The 19161-nt window shown below is 38.0% G+C and overlaps 1 protein-coding gene across 1 annotated transcript in view; it reads right to left on the reverse strand.

The window, feature by feature from the left end:
- The window catches only part of NSMCE2 (non-SMC element 2, MMS21 homolog (S. cerevisiae)), a 134410-nt gene that overhangs the window by 66088 nt on the left and 49161 nt on the right, over positions 1 to 19161 (reverse strand). Inside the window, exon 4 of the mRNA XM_010576921.1 lies at positions 4186 to 4339. Coding sequence (XP_010575223.1) covers positions 4186 to 4339 — 154 coding nt within the window. The remainder of the gene's footprint in view (positions 1 to 4185; positions 4340 to 19161) is intronic.

Genomic DNA, 19161 nt, shown 5'->3' on the forward strand with positions numbered 1-19161 from the left:
TTTGCATCATTTTGCACAAATTCCAGCTAAAGTAGCTGCATAATAAACGCTCACAGATTGATGGAAAATGCCTGCAAACTGTCTGAAAGATGAGCAGAACAGAAACTTCTCTGAGGCATGGTATCATTCTTACTGCCACAGACATGCACCTTCCCAATTTCATTTCTGCACCTTAGCTGCCACTAAAGTTCAAAGCTAAGAAGGTCTCCTTCTCACAGAACTGCCCAGAGAAGAGGACAATCTCAAGGTGATACAGCACCATTCTCCTCCCTGAGTATTAGAGCTACCTACTGCACTGCATGTCACCTGCCAGGTGGCAGGAAACAACCATGCAGCTCCCTTCATCACTGTGGCAGCAAGTATTAAGAGAGATAATGTATTAGTTTTCTTAATTTTCTGTTAAAATAAGGTTATATTTAACTGCTTCACACTCTGCACCATACCTAAAAACTGTGCCAAGAAAGTTTTTCTCCTTCAGATCCTAGTTAATTTCTAAGTAGCAAGACCATGTGAGAATATAACGTTTCCTTGTTCAGCTATTCTAGAATACAAATGTCAAATTCTGCATAGAAGGTGTGTAATAATTAAAGGTAACTCATCATGAAAGGCAAATCATTTTAGCATCTACCCCATGTGCTCCTTTGAGATAGAAAAGGCTGGGACAAAAGAAAACTCCAGGAAAGCCCCTCTGGGAAAACCTGGCTGGAGTTTTTGTATTTTATCTGATTTAGCAATAAAACCAAATCCCAGGAAAGAGCTAAAAATTGGACCATACTGTATATATGTGCTTGAAACAGGCCAGGAGCTATGCACTAAATTGTGCCCAAAGCTGGCAAGACTAATAGTTGAAAACAAAATACTAACCAGGTAGCTGTTGATGAAGTTATCGATATGCGTAACTCACACCAAGTAGTTTTAAAGTGTCTCCCAAAATTTGCAGACATGTAATATGCTGTATTATGGGACCAGTATTGTAGGACTCATGCTTTTGAAATCACAATTCATACAGGAGAAGCTAAAGAATATAGAGATGGCTTGACTTAAGCATGGCTGCTGAATATATTTAACAGGGTGACCTTAATGTTCTCCTTGCAAAATTAAAAAAAAAAACACATACACACAATGTGCTGTAGGGTAAATCACCAATTTATCAAAACTAGTAGATGTCTTTTACAGATTTTATGAATATTCAGCTCAGCTGGTATCACAACCCAGAAATTACTGCCTCTGAGCTCACTCTTTCTTTGCAGTACTTTCTACATGGCATATGTGATATGTTAGATAGTATTGACAGGGCTCAATTACACATCTCAGCATAGTAATTTACTACATAGAGCTCAACAATGAGAAGAGGCATTTTGTACCAGATGGAGTCCATGTGTCAGTTTAGCCTCTCACAATGGTGTTGAGACCAGAGACCCTGATCCTGTAAGAATGTGGGTATCCGTCACCTTTAAGCTTGTGAATAAATTTGTGATATTCAATTCCATGGGTCTTTTTAAAGGCTAGGTACGAGTGAGAAAAACACACAAAAGGAGAGAAGGAGGATAAGGGTAATGGCAAGAAGATCACATTAACTACAATAACTAGAGAACTGGACAGTCTGACTGGTTCCAGGTCACTGTATCATATATATAGAAGCAAATTTACATATGTGAATATAAACAGATTCCACTGATCTTCAGTCACCCGTGATTACTCAAGAATTTCTGGGAGCCTTCCTGGTAAAAGAGCCTTTTGAAGAGGAAAGTAAAGTAGGAAAGTGAATTTATGGTGGATCCACAGATTATTTAGGCAGAAGACACAACACTGATGCAAGTTTAAGGCAGCTGAATTGTGCTTGCTTTGAAAAATTTAACTTTGAATTTTCCACCTGTTTTCTATCTGCAGACCTAAGGTGGCATTTAGTTTTCCATTTCAAATTTGGAGGATCAGCTGAGGCAACTGGGGTTTTTTAGCCTGGAGAAAAGGAGGCTGAGGGGAGACCTTATCACTCTCTACAACTACCTGAAAGGAGGTTGTAGTGAGGTGGGTGTCGGTCTCCTTTCCCCATTAACAAGTGATAGGACGAGAGGAAATGGCCTCAAGTTGCACCATGGAAAGTTTAGATTGGATATTAGGAAAAATTTCTTTACTGAAAGGGTTGTCAGGCATTGGAACAGGCTGCCCAGGGAGGTGGTGGAGTCACCATCCCTGGAGGTATTTAAAAAACATGTAGACAAGGCATTTCAGGATATGGTTTAGTGGGCATGGTGGTGTGGGGTTGACAGTTGGACTCGATGATCTTAAAGGTCTTTTCCAATCTAAACGATTCTATGATCCTATGATTCTAAAAGAAGGTGGGCTCCACCAGACTGTTTATGTGAATACATGTTCATCATATTGCATCCAAGACTGTTTGTGAAAGCTAACAACTTTCCATTCAACCTTTTAAATTGCAATAAATGCTGCGATAGGAGCAAATGTGGTGGATTTACCTCATCAAAAACTTCATGAATTCTACAAAACCCAAGCTGTCCCAGCTGATCAATAGTCCACGTACTGAACACAGCAGTCCATTCAACATCATCATGCATTTCATTTGGGGCACAATCTGACCTCTGTGCACAACCAAAACAAAAGTCCAAGTGGCTAATAAGACAAATCTGGATTTCAGGCAGTAGTAGCAGAATGATGTCCTCATTATTTTTTTTTTTTTAAGAATAATTCTTATTGTGCTTATTTAATTTGGGTTTTTTTCAATAGGTGTGCCAGTTAGAACTCAGTCCCATAGCCTAAGCTGAATGCATTACTAGGGCATACACCCCTTCCTCAGGCAATTACAGGGTGGAAAGTAAATCCAAAGTCAGTTATCAAGATTTTATCTTCTCAGTTACAAACACCTGGAAATTAGGAATTACAACATAATGGTGGGGCAGTAGTAATTTTATGGTTATGTAGGGAGTGAAAATTACACTGTTTTGTGGTCTGCAACTTGGTATGTTCATTCTTAGAGTAGTGCCAAGAGCTCTATTAAACTCAGAGATCAGCGCTAATACTCAAATCCAAAATCTTAAAAACCATAAAGATAGGAAACAAATATATTAAGCCCTCAAGCTCTAATCCTAGGGAGTCTTGAGATATCAGATCTAAAATTCACCTTGTCAAGCATGTCCTCACACTTCGTAAATCTCTACAGGGAAGCAATCCAAAGTCCAGTGAAGTCAGCAGGGAAATTCTTTCCACTTGTTTCAGTGGGTTTTGGATAAGGCTCCAAAAAAACAAAACTCAAGGAGAGCTACAGGAGAGCATCCAGTATATAATTTTCCAATGGTATAAATCATTAATCTATGACTCCTGAAGTTCCTGAGATACCAGTTTATGTTGAAATCAAAATGTAGGGTGGGAGGGAATACGTACAGGGGTCAAGGGACAGCAAGCAGAATAATATAATTTCAAAACATAATCATGATTGGGGAAGAACAGCACAAATAGTGTTAGAGCCCATGAACTTTTCCTGCCAACAGTAATCAGAGTGATATGTTAATAGCTGTTATATGTGCAGGGCAATAAAAGCATACAATTTTTTTGTGTTGCATAAATACTAGAACTGTTCACTCTCCAACTTTTCTGGTAATTCAAGCACAAATAACTTAAAATTTTAACACTTGATAAATCACGTGAATTAAGAAAAACAGATTTTTCTAAGTTGCAGTGTTACCGGGTGCGTGCATAGAAGCTGTAAACCTGAGAACACACACAGTAAGCATTTTTCAACAATATAGTTCTAAGATTAAAGCAAAGGTCTTCTTAGAGTTGCAACACAACCTAAAGTTGTGAAACAGGAGCAATTTGTTTAAGTGACAAATGAAAACAGCTTACCTAATCTTTTTAGAAGATCCTATCAATTAAGAAAAAAAATGAAAAACTCTTCAAATGAAAAGGTCCACCTTACAAAAAAAAGATGTGAAGCAATATTTTCATGATATTTGTATTCAAACACAGCAGGAACTGTGAGAGTCTAAATAAAACTACCAAGGTAATTACACTGGCTTTTTTCTACACAGATATCAATTTAAGTAAATTTTTAAATAAGAACACTCACCTGAGTTTAAGCCATAACTGGCAGTTCTATATTTTAGGGCAGTTAGTCACATCTTACCATTTAGCATTCAAGGAATCTTGTTTTTTTTAAATAAGACTTACATTGTTTTCTCATCTCTTTAAGTTGATCCTTAAAATACATATATTTTTCATTCCTTTGCAAATCTGAGTCACTGTTCTTGCTCTCCAGTGCAGTAAATTTTTCTTTTACTAAATATTTTAAATCTGGTATATTTTCTGGTTTTTCTCGTTTTATCTGTAAGGAATAAGAAATAGAATGTTATTCAATATGACACATTTTAATGCAAAGCAAAAGACATCAAGCAAAAACTCAAGAACATAATCTCAGTTTCTTTTGACTACAGTTAGGTTTCCTGCTGTGAAACCATAACCTCCAGGTATTTATTTATTTCAGCAAAAGTAACTATGAAATGTAGAGATTAACTTCTCAGTGTCATTTAAACTCAGTTTCTGTATACAGGGTATTTCTCACGCTAACAATAGGGAAAACTGAACCTTGCAGTCAAATTTACTTCCGTGAGTGGTAAAGGTCAACATGTTAACAGCAACCAGCATAACACTGAATATGAATGAAACCAAAGAATAAGAGTCTGTCCAAAAAGTGAGAAGATAACTGAAAAACAGAAATAACATTTTTAAGAGTTTTCTAAAAACCTCCACTCTCTCACCATTTTTCAATCAGCTTTACAGAAGTTAATAATCTACATGCATGATTAGTGGGATAACACCAGCAAAAGCAGTACAGATAGCTAATGTAAAAGGAAACCACCTCAATTTATTTGTGCTGTGCAAACAAGAAGCATTATGCCATAGAGGCAGGCAAAAACACAGTTTCTTGAAAAGCACTTGCTTACAATAATTGCATCTGGAATGACCTGAAGAATAAATAACTAGAAATAAAAGGGAAGTCATCACATAGGCAATAGTAAGATATTCCAAGAATGCAAAAAGCACTTCAGGAATGCAAAAAGCACCCCAAAAAACAATAATTAAGAGTTTTCCCTTCTGTTTCTCAAGCCAACATTAAACTCTAGGGAACGGTACCTTTGACAGGTCTTCATAAGACCTAGTTTACAGGTGGTGGGGACTGTGCTATGCAATGATGATCAGCAACAGCACAAACTCTGAAAGAAGTTGGACATTTGTCAAATCCGTAATGCTAAGCATTTTCTGAACCAGACAAAGGCTATTTCTATCCCAAACATATGGCAAAACATGCCAATCTGAAAAAAAGAGGTAAGCATCATTTCTGCTGAGCCACTCTTCCCCTGCCGCACACATTAAATTCTGCCCCTCACCAGACCATGGTACTATTCATTGTGAAAGACAGGGAAAAAGCCTACTGAGAAAAAAATGGTCCACTTCATCAAATTGTTTCAGGTTCCAGAGTTTACAGAGACCTTGGAAATCCTACAGAATATATTTTATTTCAGGAGCCAAAGAAATAATAAATGTTCATGTAAAAATGGACTTTGCGGATATATAAAATGCTATGTAGCCAAGAAAATTTTACTTTCCTTTTAATCAAAGCAAAGCAATCCATAGAACTATTATTTCTTCCAAGACTAAAGCCAGTTTGGCACGTTTACTTTAGGCAGATGCAAGTTGTGGCAAGAAGAAAAATAAGAAAAAAACATGCACTGCCAGGTGATACCACGCAGTTTTCAAAGGTACCTGGAGATAAAAGATCACCTACCACAACATCCAACTGTGAATGGGAAAGACTCAGGAACAGCTTTGTAACAAAGGAGCACAGTGACTATGAAAGACCAACAGCATGTCATCACAGATGCTCAAACTGATGCATAAATGTAAGCAGTAGCATACAGTCCTTATCCTATGAAACCTGAAAAAAGGAGCAAAGGAAAACAGAACATCCTGCGCCCAGGGCAAAGGGGGCAATCATACACACTCCAATGATTTGCCTGTGTCAGCATCACAGCAAACTGCTGCAAAAGAAGGCCTACCACAACCAAAACCAACTTTGTTCAGTACTCTGCTGAAGAAGAAACTTGGCCATCAGGTGTATGTAAGCACAAGAAAGCAGTTACTAAATCAACATACTTTCATAATCCAACACATTATAAAGCAATGATTTGATTCGGACAACACGTGGTGCAAACATATTCCTTTCTGCAACAACTTCATCAGGCTGTTTTTACAGACATTCTCTCTTTAACATAAAAATAACATATAAACACAGGACCACACTCACAAGCACAGCCCAAATAACAACCCATTACTAAGACCTGCCCTCATCACAAATCACAGCACTATGGCCAGATACCATATAGAAGATCCAGCTGTGTATACTAAAAAAAAACCCTCACAAAGTGCTTCTAAGTTGTTGATACTCACACGAAGAGTAAAAGAAATTATGTGGACATTCATTACAGACACCCATCTGTAGCAAAGACAATGTCAATAATCTTTTTCTCTCCACAGGGACTATGTTACACATTGATACAGTTACATCAGGCTCTTTTTATCTTTTTCTTGACTCATGGAAGATTTGAATACAGAAATTAACCCACATGGGATCTTCAATCATACCCTCAGAGTGAGAGGTGAAGAGAAGGGCACAGCCAATGTTAGCTGAAACAGTGGTTCTCTCAGTTCCAAGTTCCAGAATTAAAGGACTTTACATATGTGAGCAGAAAAAGAGCAGGAACTGTAACTTACACTGTTCTGTTAGCAAAAAGGACAGATGTTTGAGAAGCTGCATTATATGCACACAAATAAGCCTTGCCCCTGCCACTGTGGAGCTACAAAAATTTGCATGTAGACATCTGTACTAACCTCAAGAGAACAATTATACAACACCCTCCCTTGGCTACGTAACTATAATCACACAGCTTGCTGCCATATATCTAACAAAGTAAGAGCTAGCATGCGATTTGCTAAAGGGAACATGAACAATTCCACCAGTTACCAAGAAAAAAAAAAGTCTTTCACACCAGCTATATTCCCAATAGCAATACATTACATTGTGAGGATAATCCAGCAATGCAGCACATATGACATAGGCTCAGACAACCATCTAATATAGAAACCTAAAGAGTCAGATGAGAGAGATGCTCAAAGAATGCTATTTCCTGTAGTTTAACTTCTTTCATGTTTACAATTTAAATTCAGTTTCTGTTCACTTCCAAATGATTGCTTTCATTAAAACGATTAGTAGAGACACCATTCCTGACCACACTCAATACTGTACCATCACATATGCTATTACTGAAATGCCAGGTAGACCTTCTGGAAGGTCAACACGTCACAGGTGAATAATAAGGCATGTCCACCCACTGTAATAACAAGCAAATACGTTTGCTGTGCACAAGCAATTTCTCTTTGGTGCTGCATATCCTATTCCATGAAGAGGGTTGAGAATGGTTCTAACCCAAGAACATAAATGAAAACAAATGAAAGGAAATGTGACATCAGTTCCTCATGGTGGGACAGAATTGCAACATCTTATACACTGCATCAGCACAACACCCTTACAAGTACATTACAGTTTTCTTTAGTTACCACCACCCACTCCTACTCTACAGATTCATGATGGATGTAGTGATGATGAGATCAGCATAACAAAATGTGCGAGGACAATACAAACATAGGATATGGCTAAGGAACAGGGCAAAATCACCAATATTCAGGACAACTTGGGGTAATACTTATTTTTGGTCTGAGCAGCATGTCAGATAAATGCTTACTAGCAAACCTGAAGCCATTGGCATGTTCAGTGTCAGTAAAAGTTATTTCACATGGGAACCATGAAAGACATGTTAAGCAAACAACTGTTCGTTTAGTAGCACTGTCAGCCAAAACCAGCATGCTAAGTAACACCTTGCAGTCATTAGTCAATCCATTGAGAGTTACATTGATTTTGAAATGGGGTGGAGGCATACACACCCTACAAAGCATCCTCAAAATGACATATAACTATGAACTGGGAGTGTTCAGGACATATGGTGAAAAGAAGTATCAGTCACAACAGCTTGTTTACAGCAATAGAAAAAGCAAAAGCATCTGCTGTGACAGTCCCATAGCAGCAAAGAACCACATGAGTATTTACATGGGAGCTCAGCAATAAGAGGGAGAACAGACATGTTATACATGATAATTAATGATACTCCATACATGATCTACCAGCAGTGCTGTCAGGAAAACACATTTAGAAATACTAAAAAAATAATTGTTTAGAAAAACGTAACTGTGGTTTACCTATTAAAAGATACATTTGTTCATGGCAACACACCACACCACCTGGTCACAGCTGACATGTGCAAAGAGGTTACTGCATTTGATGGGAAATGCTTATGAAATGAGCCAGTTCATGGCAGGTCTTTGACTTCTGCCAATATCTATCTGTAAGGATGAGCCTTCCTTTTGTAGATTCTCTCACTGGCAGTGTGTCTATTCCATGCATAAGCTGTTAGACTGTGCCTCCAAAAATCAGGCTTTTTGAAAGACCAGCTTGCACAGCCTAAGATAACAGTAAACTCAGGATATTCTAAGGGGCAGTCTAGGGAATTTTTATTTCATCAATTACCACAACCATCAAGGGGGAAATAATTATTCTGTTCCAGATCAACCCCAGAACCAGTGAGGTCAAAGGTATCATAGACTAAAATTGGACCAGCTTGCGGTATTAGTCTACATACAGTAAGGAATCAGTGCCTAAAAATGCACTAATTAGCATAATTCTGCATGTAGCATTGCAACATTTAGTTATTTGTCCTTCCCAGTATTATATCCCAAAACACTTTACCAACATTAAAGAATTTAGCCTCAAACGCCCATTGTGACATATATACCATCAACTGTATTTTACAAATGGGGAGACTGTGGAATGAAGAGATTAATAACTTGGCCTAAGGTTGCACAAGGAGACTAGCAGAACCAAGAATAAATAAATCCCAGTTCTGTGCTTTGAGCACAAAGCCATCCTTTTACCTTCTCCTTTAACTGAGGGAAAGTTCAAATTAACATGTGCACTTGGTTCACTCTCTACAAAGAGGTCTGAAACAAGGTTTGCCTTGTGGCTGCTTGGCAAACTTTGTGATAAAAGAGCGGCATTCTGCATACCACAAAAATGCTTCACTGGACTTTGCATTGCAGTAGTTCAGCATGTGACACTCCACGGTTATTTCTTAGCCTTTTCTTTCTTCTCTCACTAGCATAGAAGTCCTTTAGCTGCACATTTTTAATCCTGTCACTATTCCTAATTTCTCAGGGCAATTGTTTATGTCCCTTGGTTTTGGGGAGTTTGCCAGTGCCATCCATTTTATTTCTCACAAATTTCTTGCCATACCTAAGCGACACTGAGGTTTCCTCAAACCAGTGACACAATCTGAAAAAGAACTGTCTTTCCAAAATGTTCAGAATTCTCACCTTAATCTTTCAAATCATGCATTATTTTTTCCCTGTAACTTAATCCCTACAAAATACAGACTTTTAAAGTTTAATTTATGGATATTATTGACATTTGGTATCTGTGAGGTAAAGAAACATTCCTGCTTACTAATGACCTTTTTAATGACCAAGTCAGCTGACATGGCAGAATTTCTTCATTTTTCAGATTCTTTGTTGTTTCATTTATGAAAGGGAGGGTGATTAGTCACTCAGTGCTATGAAGCTCAGAGGTATGTAGTTACCCAGATATTTACATCCTTTTGGGACAACCCAAAAAAGGATACACTGATGTCTCCAGCTAACTCTAAACTCATAGTAATTTAGACTGTATTTACACTACAGCAATGTGCCTGTGCATATGCTTATGGAACACTGATAGCAGCTGCACCTTTCGGAGAAAAACTTGGTATCTTATAGATCCTGTTGGGACAAAATTTCTTATCTCTGTGCATTTAATATTGTAGAGGAACTCAGTCAAGATTTTTTAGACGCACAACTTCAGGTACTTCAGGACTTGGGGTGACTAGCCTAAGACATCCTACAAAGACCGACCCAGTTTTCAGAACCTAGGTATCTCACACTTTCTGAATTGACATCACTTTAAAATGTCTGACTCAGACATGGACATATCTAAAACTACTTATTTCAGAGAACAAATGCCAAGAATTGGCTGGCTATAGCAATAAGTATGGACACTGTCAAAACAGCCTCTCTGAGCACCTCCATCAGATAAAAATAACTATTCTTCCTTTATTTACATCTGCCATGCAACAAAATCAATCAAAAATGCATGTCACATTTCTTTCTTGTTTAACGATTCCTACGTCCTATTATTTCATCCTCACCTCACTAAATAATTTATTATTACAAATATGCCGTCTTTCAACACACACATTTATTTTACCTCAGGGTAAGTCAAAGTTTGCTGTGATTATTTATTATAACCAATTTTTTTCACTGAGAGGGAAAATAACATGGGAGCTAAGTAAATTTGTGGGTTGAGCCACCCATATACTTTGTGAATCATGTGAGAACCAACTCTAAGTGAGTCACCACTGTAACTGAATCAGGCTGCAAAATTTCAGCTCAACCTAAACAGTCATTTATTATTCTTCAATGGCTGGATTCAAACCCTTAGCAAATATCAGATCATTTGTTGATGCACAAATAAAACACAGCTCTTGGAAACATCTGTAAGGGATGTCAAAAAGGATATCATCATTCAGCAGCAGGAGCTGCACTAGTTTGAACACAGCTTTGCCGCAGTCAGAATTGCCTAAGGGCCCACATCTGATTCAGGAGATTCAACACCTCTATACATCATGGCTGCAGGGCTGGGACTCCAGTTGAGCAACACCTTCGTAGACAATTGTGAAATGCCAAGAGAGGCATATTTATGAGGGCTGACCCATACTTATGACACATGCTGCCTATTAAACCAGGCCAGCACAACAGAAAATGACTGTCAGCACGTTTCAAATATCCCAAAACACTGCCAGAGTAACAGTTTGAAGGTGAGGCAGGGTTGCCATGGTTCAAAGGCAGCATGTCAATATGGTGGTTGTAGGTAAGCTGTCCCCCGTAATGAAATTGCTAGTACCTTCCACACTTTCTTTTCCCTACTTTGAACGCACCTCGAGATGTTTAACCTTTATAAAGAAAGGAAGCACAGAGGGGCACACGCTGCTTCTATGTATATTGGGGTATATCCAAATGAACTCCTCACAAGTCGTGGCACATGAGTCATTTTGGCAAGACTAGAAATGGACTTTGGCCCACACTGTTTGCTTTCTTTCTCCTGTTTAGAAAGGAACCATATATACAGAGTGGGATTACAGTAAATGAGCACTAGGTGAAGAAACAAAATTGTCTGGTGCAAGTGCAAAGTTTACAGCCTGAACAGCATTTCTTGGGGTTCCCATCTGTTAGAAGTTTCACCTCAAGCAAAATGCTTTACTCTGCACGTGTTTTAACAGAAAAAAAACCTCTCTTTGTGTTTTCCCCAGTTACCCACTATGGTAGAGACAAGACTGTGGACATCTTTTTGTTTCTCTCCAAGACCCCTTGTGTGCTGCTTTACAAAGTGCAAAGGGGTAAAGAGAAGCAATGAAAGGGGATCTTATTGAAATACCAGTATTGAAACTACTTTTTACCAATAGTGTAAAACTGGCTCATAAAGACAATAAATGTTAGCATTAGAGGTGAGGTTTTCCCAAGGTACCAAAGGGAAGAAAGTTAATGGATATTTAGTACCTTTATCCCTTCAGCATTTCTGAAAGCCCAACTGCCCGTGGTTTGCCATGAGGGTTAGACTGAATTTTCTTAATGATTTCAACCAAACAGAAGTCTGTCTTCATCTTGTTTCTCTGTAGTTTTTCAATATATGAAGTATGAATACAACAAAGCAAAAAATTCTACAGTATTTGGGAGACATTTATGAAAACACCTAAAAAATATGGTTCGAGACACAGTGGAGGAGCAAGTACATAAACTTACTAATCCCTTCTTCTCTATGTACTTTAAAGTTCTGTCACAAACATAGTTCATATGCAAGCTAATTTGGGGGCACTAGAGATACACAGCATCTTGTTCTAAGTAGTTTTGCCTGAGCACAGATTAAGGCATATAACAGCAAAAATAACTGTTCTTATAAAAATGTTGCTTTGTTTTAACAGCATGTTAGAAACTGTGAGGCAGATGGTGCATCTGTTTTAGCAAGGTTGATTCAGCAAATGCATCAGGCTGTTGAACCAGTTTACCAAGCTGCTGATTAATTCACATATTTAGAAAATACATTAACATGGATATTAGTGCTTTTTTTTTTTTTCTTTAATATCCCACTCAAACTGATGGGAATTTAGACATTGATTTCAGTGGGAGCAGAAGAAGGCCCTAAGGTGATTTCAGATTAACAACCTGTTTACTCTTGTATGGCTCTGCTTGGTTGACTGAGATCACTAAACCCCATGTTTTCCACAGTGTGGAAATAAAGGGCTAAATCCTAAAACAAGTACAATTCAGTGTTACCTTCACCAGCTCCTACAAAACACCGTTGATTTATGCCAGCTGTGAAGCTGATCCCTGTTTAATACAAAGTGTAACTTATCCTTTGGAGACCTGCATACAGCATGCATTGTTAAAATCAGCTGATTTTCCAGAGGGATGTTTTCCATATTCCTTGGGTATACCTCCAGGGAAAGTCAAGCAGTCTTTTTCAATTTTTATTCTGCTCATTTTTTTTTTTCATTCATCTGATTATATCCTTGTCCTCAAAAAGTTCTTCAGCACTGATAGCATTTCTTCTTCATAGTCTCCAAAGCAGCAATGTGAGTCATATTGTCATTTTTCATCAAGACTAAATGTAACCTTTACACTTTTGGAAAACAGCAGTAAGATTTCTTAAGTACAGACTCATGCTTTATTTGAATTGACATTAGTTGAAAAACATATATCCTGGCTGACACTTACAGCCTAGACTCATCAAATTAATATATCTCTATTAATATATGGATCAAGATGGCAATACTTCCATCAGGGTCAGCTCCACCTTTAACACAGAACAGTGAACTCAGTGATGGTGCAGAGCTGCACTAAGCAGAAAAAAAACACAAGTGTAACTGCAGTAAGCTCCCCCGAATTTCCTCATAAACTGGGAGTACCTACCTTACACTGCAGTGGGTACAAAACACCTCAATTGTATGACAGTCCTAGTCTGTGCCCTGTGGCAGAACTGCCTTTTATTTTGCACTTTACTGCGGATGCCTTAGAGACTAGTGTCTCCCTTGAGCCTTTCCACATATCACCTTCTTCAATCATTATTAGTGATGTTTCCTTATCCAGCTTCCTATTGGGACAGCCCTCAATAGTTATTAGCCACTAAATCCTAGGTCTTACTTCCATTCTTATCCTTCTTGATTTACCAGTTCTGGCTGACAGCTTGCACTCTTCCCTTGTCTTGGTAAACACTATGTGCTTTCCTAGTACACGCACGAGTGATGCTTTTCTGTTGCACAGGACACTTTGGAATGCTAACATACACTTTTTGTTATATAGGTGTCCCACAATATCTCAGTTCTGTAGTTTTTATAGGCTCCCTGCAGGCAGTATATCATCTGACAGAGAAGGATATTTTCAACTGCAATTCGTTTCCTCCCCTTTGCTTATAGGTCCCATTTTTGTTATTAATGCAGTTTCAGTAAAGCCTCAGAAACAGAACTGTATCAGAAAATTAGCATTGAAAGGGCCCTTGCTCCTAGTATGCTAGATTAAGCTGCTTATACATTCCTCTATTGTCACCAATTTTTGCAAAGACATATGCTGCATAACAGCCTGGATTAATCTTGTCTACATTACAACCCTACACATCCTTCCCACCAACTTTCCAAAATCCTTGGAGTCTATCCACACCTTTCCTGTTATCTATCAGAGCATCAAGAGACTGGTTCTTGCCAGTAGATAACTGATGATGCCAGTCCCTGTCACCCTGTTTGAATTTCAAAACAAATGCATTCGCACTTTCTCTCTCCCAGTCCTCCTGCTGTGAGAAAGCTCTTCATAAACATTTGGCAATGTATCTTTAAATCCTTCTTCAAAATCCTTGTTTAAAAGCATCTTCCTTTATTATGATGTCCACAAACCCCTTCGTAACTGTCTGTTTCTGTGCTATGACAGCTGTGTGTCCTGCACGACTGAGCCCAACTTCCTGATTCCAGAGCATCCCTTTTTATACAGAGCCTCACAAAACTGGGTCCTGAGAAATCTGATGAAACCTAAATAGCTTTTTTATTATAGGTCATTACATTAACTTCCACATCTTAGCTCAAAACCAGCTTGCTTCATACTCTCCACATTAAAGGAAAAACTGTGAACAATATATTAAGCTGTAATTAAACACAGTACTTAGCAATAGTAAGACCTAACCGTAAGGTGGATACCGGATGCAATCTGATAGCTGACTGTAGAATAGAAAGCACACAAGAAGAGTTTTTAAAAATTCAGAGACACCTGTTTTGCAACACCCTTGCAATTTATATGCAATGCTTTTGTAAAAATCTAAACATGAATTATCAATCCAGGTTTAAAATTATGACTAAAAATGAAATCATATTCCAACTCTCCAGCCCATATAGACTCCCCCATTACACATGTAATTTGATTTTTATGTGTTGTTGGAAGTAATTAAAATCCAACTTTAATTTAAAACAGTTTTTAAATAGTTCATAGTTAAAATAACAATTTCTGTGAATGACACTGGTGTGTGACAGTAGTATTAGTTAACTCATGTCTGCAAAATGTGACAGCAGGGTGAGAAGAAACAGGAAAAAAATTAGAGTCCTCAGCTGCAGTTATAAGGCTGAAGGAGATGGTTCCACCTGAGAGTCTGTCTGCATGGCAAGAAGAAAAAAGGAGCACAAAATAGAAGAATTCCTAAATGGAGTAGTCTTCACATATACTGTTGAAATACTGTTTGTAAAAGCAAAATAAATTTAAAAGCTTAGCCTCAAATTTAAATACACTTTTCTTAATACTGCCTCAGCTGACAAAAAAAGGTTATGGAGTAGAAATCTTGTTTGTCTCCATAAGAACTTAACTCATACAGGAAGTCAAACCAGTATGAGTTTGGCCATAATACTGAAAAAACTCAGTACTTTTTTGACTATCAGAAACATCCCCATTATGCTGGCTGACAATCCCAGAAATGTGATGTTGTCCATGACTAGAAACTATCACTTACCGTAAGATTTAAAAGCATAAAAAAGAAGTAACTTTCTTCTGAACTTATCACTCTATGCATGCAAGTATTTCCGTTCTGTTATTTTCAAACTCAATAGATACATTTTTTTCTTTCTCCTCAGTTTCTGCAACACTATCAAATTTGTCTCCCCAAATTCTTTCAGGCTGCTAGCATAAACCCTATGCCAGCCAACTCTCTTGATCACACCTCCCCTGCCATTCGAACTTTTCCCTACATCTTCCAGAATTTACAGTCCTAGCTCTTATATTTAGTACTGGTTTTGAACTCGTCCTTCCTCTTTCTCATATTACTTTGCTTTCCCTTTTTTAGCTTCTTTTCAAGCTCATCACCATTCATCGCAATTTTTCAGTACCGCACTCTCCTTCTTATAATTCTATCAAACTCACTTTTCCTTCATTTTTCTGACTCAGTCACTGTATATCACATGCTAAACTGATGCCTCTCTTATTACTAGTGCTAATTATGGGATGCCTCCATTATTCCTCTTATATATTACATTCTCATCAAACACCAGGTCCTGAGTCACTGGCAAAGGATTTAGGGAGCAGATGGAGTGAGTGACTGCCTCCCCTCCACGCATGGGTCAGCAGCCTCACAGGAACAGAAGGTTATGCTGACCTCTTCATGGGGTATTGTAGTCTGTGCTCTCCCAAGTGCACCCACTGGTACCTGGGAATATTTTGTCCTGAGAGTGCTACTGCTGCGCACTTTCCTCAACTGTCAGTGACCACCTTAAGTCACCTCATTATAAATTGAAACTACACCATCCAAAGTGGAACATATAACTCACCGTAAGTAACTAAACCTTTTAATTGCATTTCACGCTTCAACAGGGATCTTCTCTATGAGTACATGTCACAGCAAAATATTTAAATTTGACTTGACACTGCTCTGTAGTTATTCACAATCAGATGAAATTTCAGCTACTTAGCCAATCACTTGCTATTTTGGTCAGTTCCTCTAGATTAACTATTACCAATCCCCATCATGATTTCTCCCCTTTGTTTTTGTCTTCTGCCATGCAATATACAGTCACATGATAATATTTCTTACTTTATGAGTTTCTCTTCTCCACCAACTTCGCCAGCACATTCTCTTGTCCAAGGGACTTAAGTTTTGACAGCGGACACAGCTCATCTCTACAAAATATATGGCAGTTGATATCTGCCCTTGTTCCTCAAGTTCATGACAGACTCCTGTAACAAGCAATGAGGAATCTCATCTTGTTATATAAAATACTACATGCAAAAGAACCCAAGAACAGGACAAACAACTCCCTGAGGAAGTTATGGATTACAATCAGTAAACAGATGGATCATTAACTGGTCAACCATTTCATTGTTCGCATGACAGAGAGAATGAGACATGCTTACTGCAAGTTGGGTAACAAAACTGAAAAAAAAGAACACCCAACTCACTGGCAGAAGAAAAAACTCTTTTGCAGAGTCACTAACTCAAAATGGAATAATTAAAATTCCCACTTCAGAAGCTGCTTCTTTGAAGTGGGACTGCAGATCTCTATTTGCATATTAGGAACGCTTGTGTCGATTTCCGTGCTCCATCTGGGCAAGAGATTGCAGATGAGGATGACAAAGCTCTGAATTAGGACAAATCAAATGGATGCGGACTCATGAAATCCTGTAGAGATAATTATGAGTCTCTCAAGATGATGTAATTAGTATATTAGCATGGTTTCCTCCTTTAGCAATAAATACATTTTAACAATATGTCATGTCTTTATGTCTGTTATTTAATATGTCAGCCCTGCTAAAAGTCCTTTGCACTGTTTGGTCCATCGGCACCATAATAAGTCCCTACTTTGTGGTAGACCACTAGATGCACAAAAAGGCTAAGTTGTAGCAAATATGCAAATTGTAGCACTTAAGCTTTAGAGATCCTGCTACATAACGCAATCCCCTCCCGAAATTAGATAGTCAGGCTTTTTATAAAATGGATAGAGAAAGCCAATGTCAAAAGACAGGAATCACAGAAGCCAGCTATCTAAGCAAAGATTGTCTAAGAGACAGGCAGTCCTATTGGCAATGGGTGCCTCCACCACAAACCCTTTCCTTGAGTCAGTTGCTTAAGCCAGGCAAATCCCTCCTCGTAAACCATGATGAGAGAAATTCACATGCTATCAGATTTAATATCTCAGTGGTTAAAACAGTCATCAGTAAGGTGAGTGACCCGTTTTCAAATCTCTGCTCATCCCATATTAGCTGTCCTAGCCCATAGGCTATTGGGTATTCAGAGGTAAGACATCTTGGTCTCTCCTGTTTGAAGTTGTTCCACTTTGTATAACTAATTAAAAGATAATTGGAGCAAGTACTTGAACCTGACTCTCCCACATCCCAGGTTATTGCCTAACCATTCAGCTGTGGATTCAGTCTCTCATTTTGTTTCTGCAAGGTTCTTAAATCATGTAGGCACTTTTGAAAATCCCATTCTCTATATTTTACATACAAATATTCACAGAGCAGAAAGTCACATTCATTTCAGAATTACCACAACAAATATCTCCCATTCTTCTCATATATAGTACCAGCTCTCCTGCTCAGTGGTGAAAGCTAGCTGGTTTGTGTGTGTGTTTGTTTGCTGGGGGGGGGGTCTTTTTCAAACCCTTTGTCACAATACAACCCATTTGTGCAAGTACAAAACCAACTTCTTCCGTGGTTCTTAGTTTTGCTTCCTTGCTTGGAGAAGGCAACGAGAAGCCTCAAACAGTATTCATAGATATCACAATAAAGGGATATTGGTCTTTCACAATGATTGATGATTGTTCTTTGGATTCTAAAAATATGGTATGGGCTTCAGAAAGCACATGATGTGATGAACAGCTCTCTGCCCTAAAGAGCTCGCCAAGTAAATGATGGACCTGGCACACAAGCAAAGACGCAATATAAACCACACATCAGGATAAACACAGATTACAAATCCAGGATAATGAAGCACAAGTGAAAGCTTGTAAGGTATTTCAAAATAAGGACAGCCTGGTATAACAGACATCTGTTCAAGGACTATAAGGGCATCTTGAGCTGATAAAAGAAAGATAGCAGACTAGGGAAGAAGTAGTTTAAGAAGTAGTACACATGACAAAGTAATTCAAGGAAGGTTGTTCAACTGGTCTACACAAGCAATAAATGTTTATATTTATTTTACAGTTATCCCACTACAAAACTTGCAGATACTTTTACTTCATTTCAGCTTACATGTCCTACATGAAAGTTTAACATAATAAAACAAAACAAAAGAAAACCCTATCAAAAACACCAACAAGAAAAGCAAGAATGCAGGGAACACTGATATAATTACTTTAGTTCTGTCACTGGCAAAACCTTCCCCATAAACAAAGCCTTAGTTTCAAAATGTGAAGTAACTACAGTCTGAGAAGACATGAGGGAAAATTTTAGAAATGTTGGGTGAACAGTGGCTTAGGAAAAATTAAGAGTCCGACGACAGTATTGTGAAATGTTAAATGCAACAACATTACACAGCAAGCAGGGGAAGATCTGATTCAAAAAACCAAAATTTTGGCTGTGCAAAAACACACTGGCTCATTTATGGTTTCCAGAAGTGTTTTTGCAACACAGCATTCTGTTACTCTTCAGTGTACAGTTCTTCGCCATAGCAGAGGCTTGTGGTGATATAATACAGGCACAAACCAACCCCCAGAACAAAAGGTTAAAGTCTTTTACAATATTTAATTTCTGTAGAGATTTAAACATTTAAATATGTCATTACAAAACAAAATGACTCAGTATGGATGTAATTCAGATGTACCAAAATGCATTAGTCATTCAATAAAACAGGGACTGAGGATTTACTAAAAATACTTTACAGAAAAAAATAACAACATATATTTACTTTACTGAATGGTTGTTGTGGAAAGC

Source organism: Haliaeetus leucocephalus, unplaced genomic scaffold (assembly GCF_000737465.1).
Source record: "Haliaeetus leucocephalus isolate CR32 unplaced genomic scaffold, Haliaeetus_leucocephalus-4.0 Scaffold555, whole genome shotgun sequence".
NCBI lineage: Eukaryota > Metazoa > Chordata > Aves > Accipitriformes > Accipitridae > Haliaeetus > Haliaeetus leucocephalus.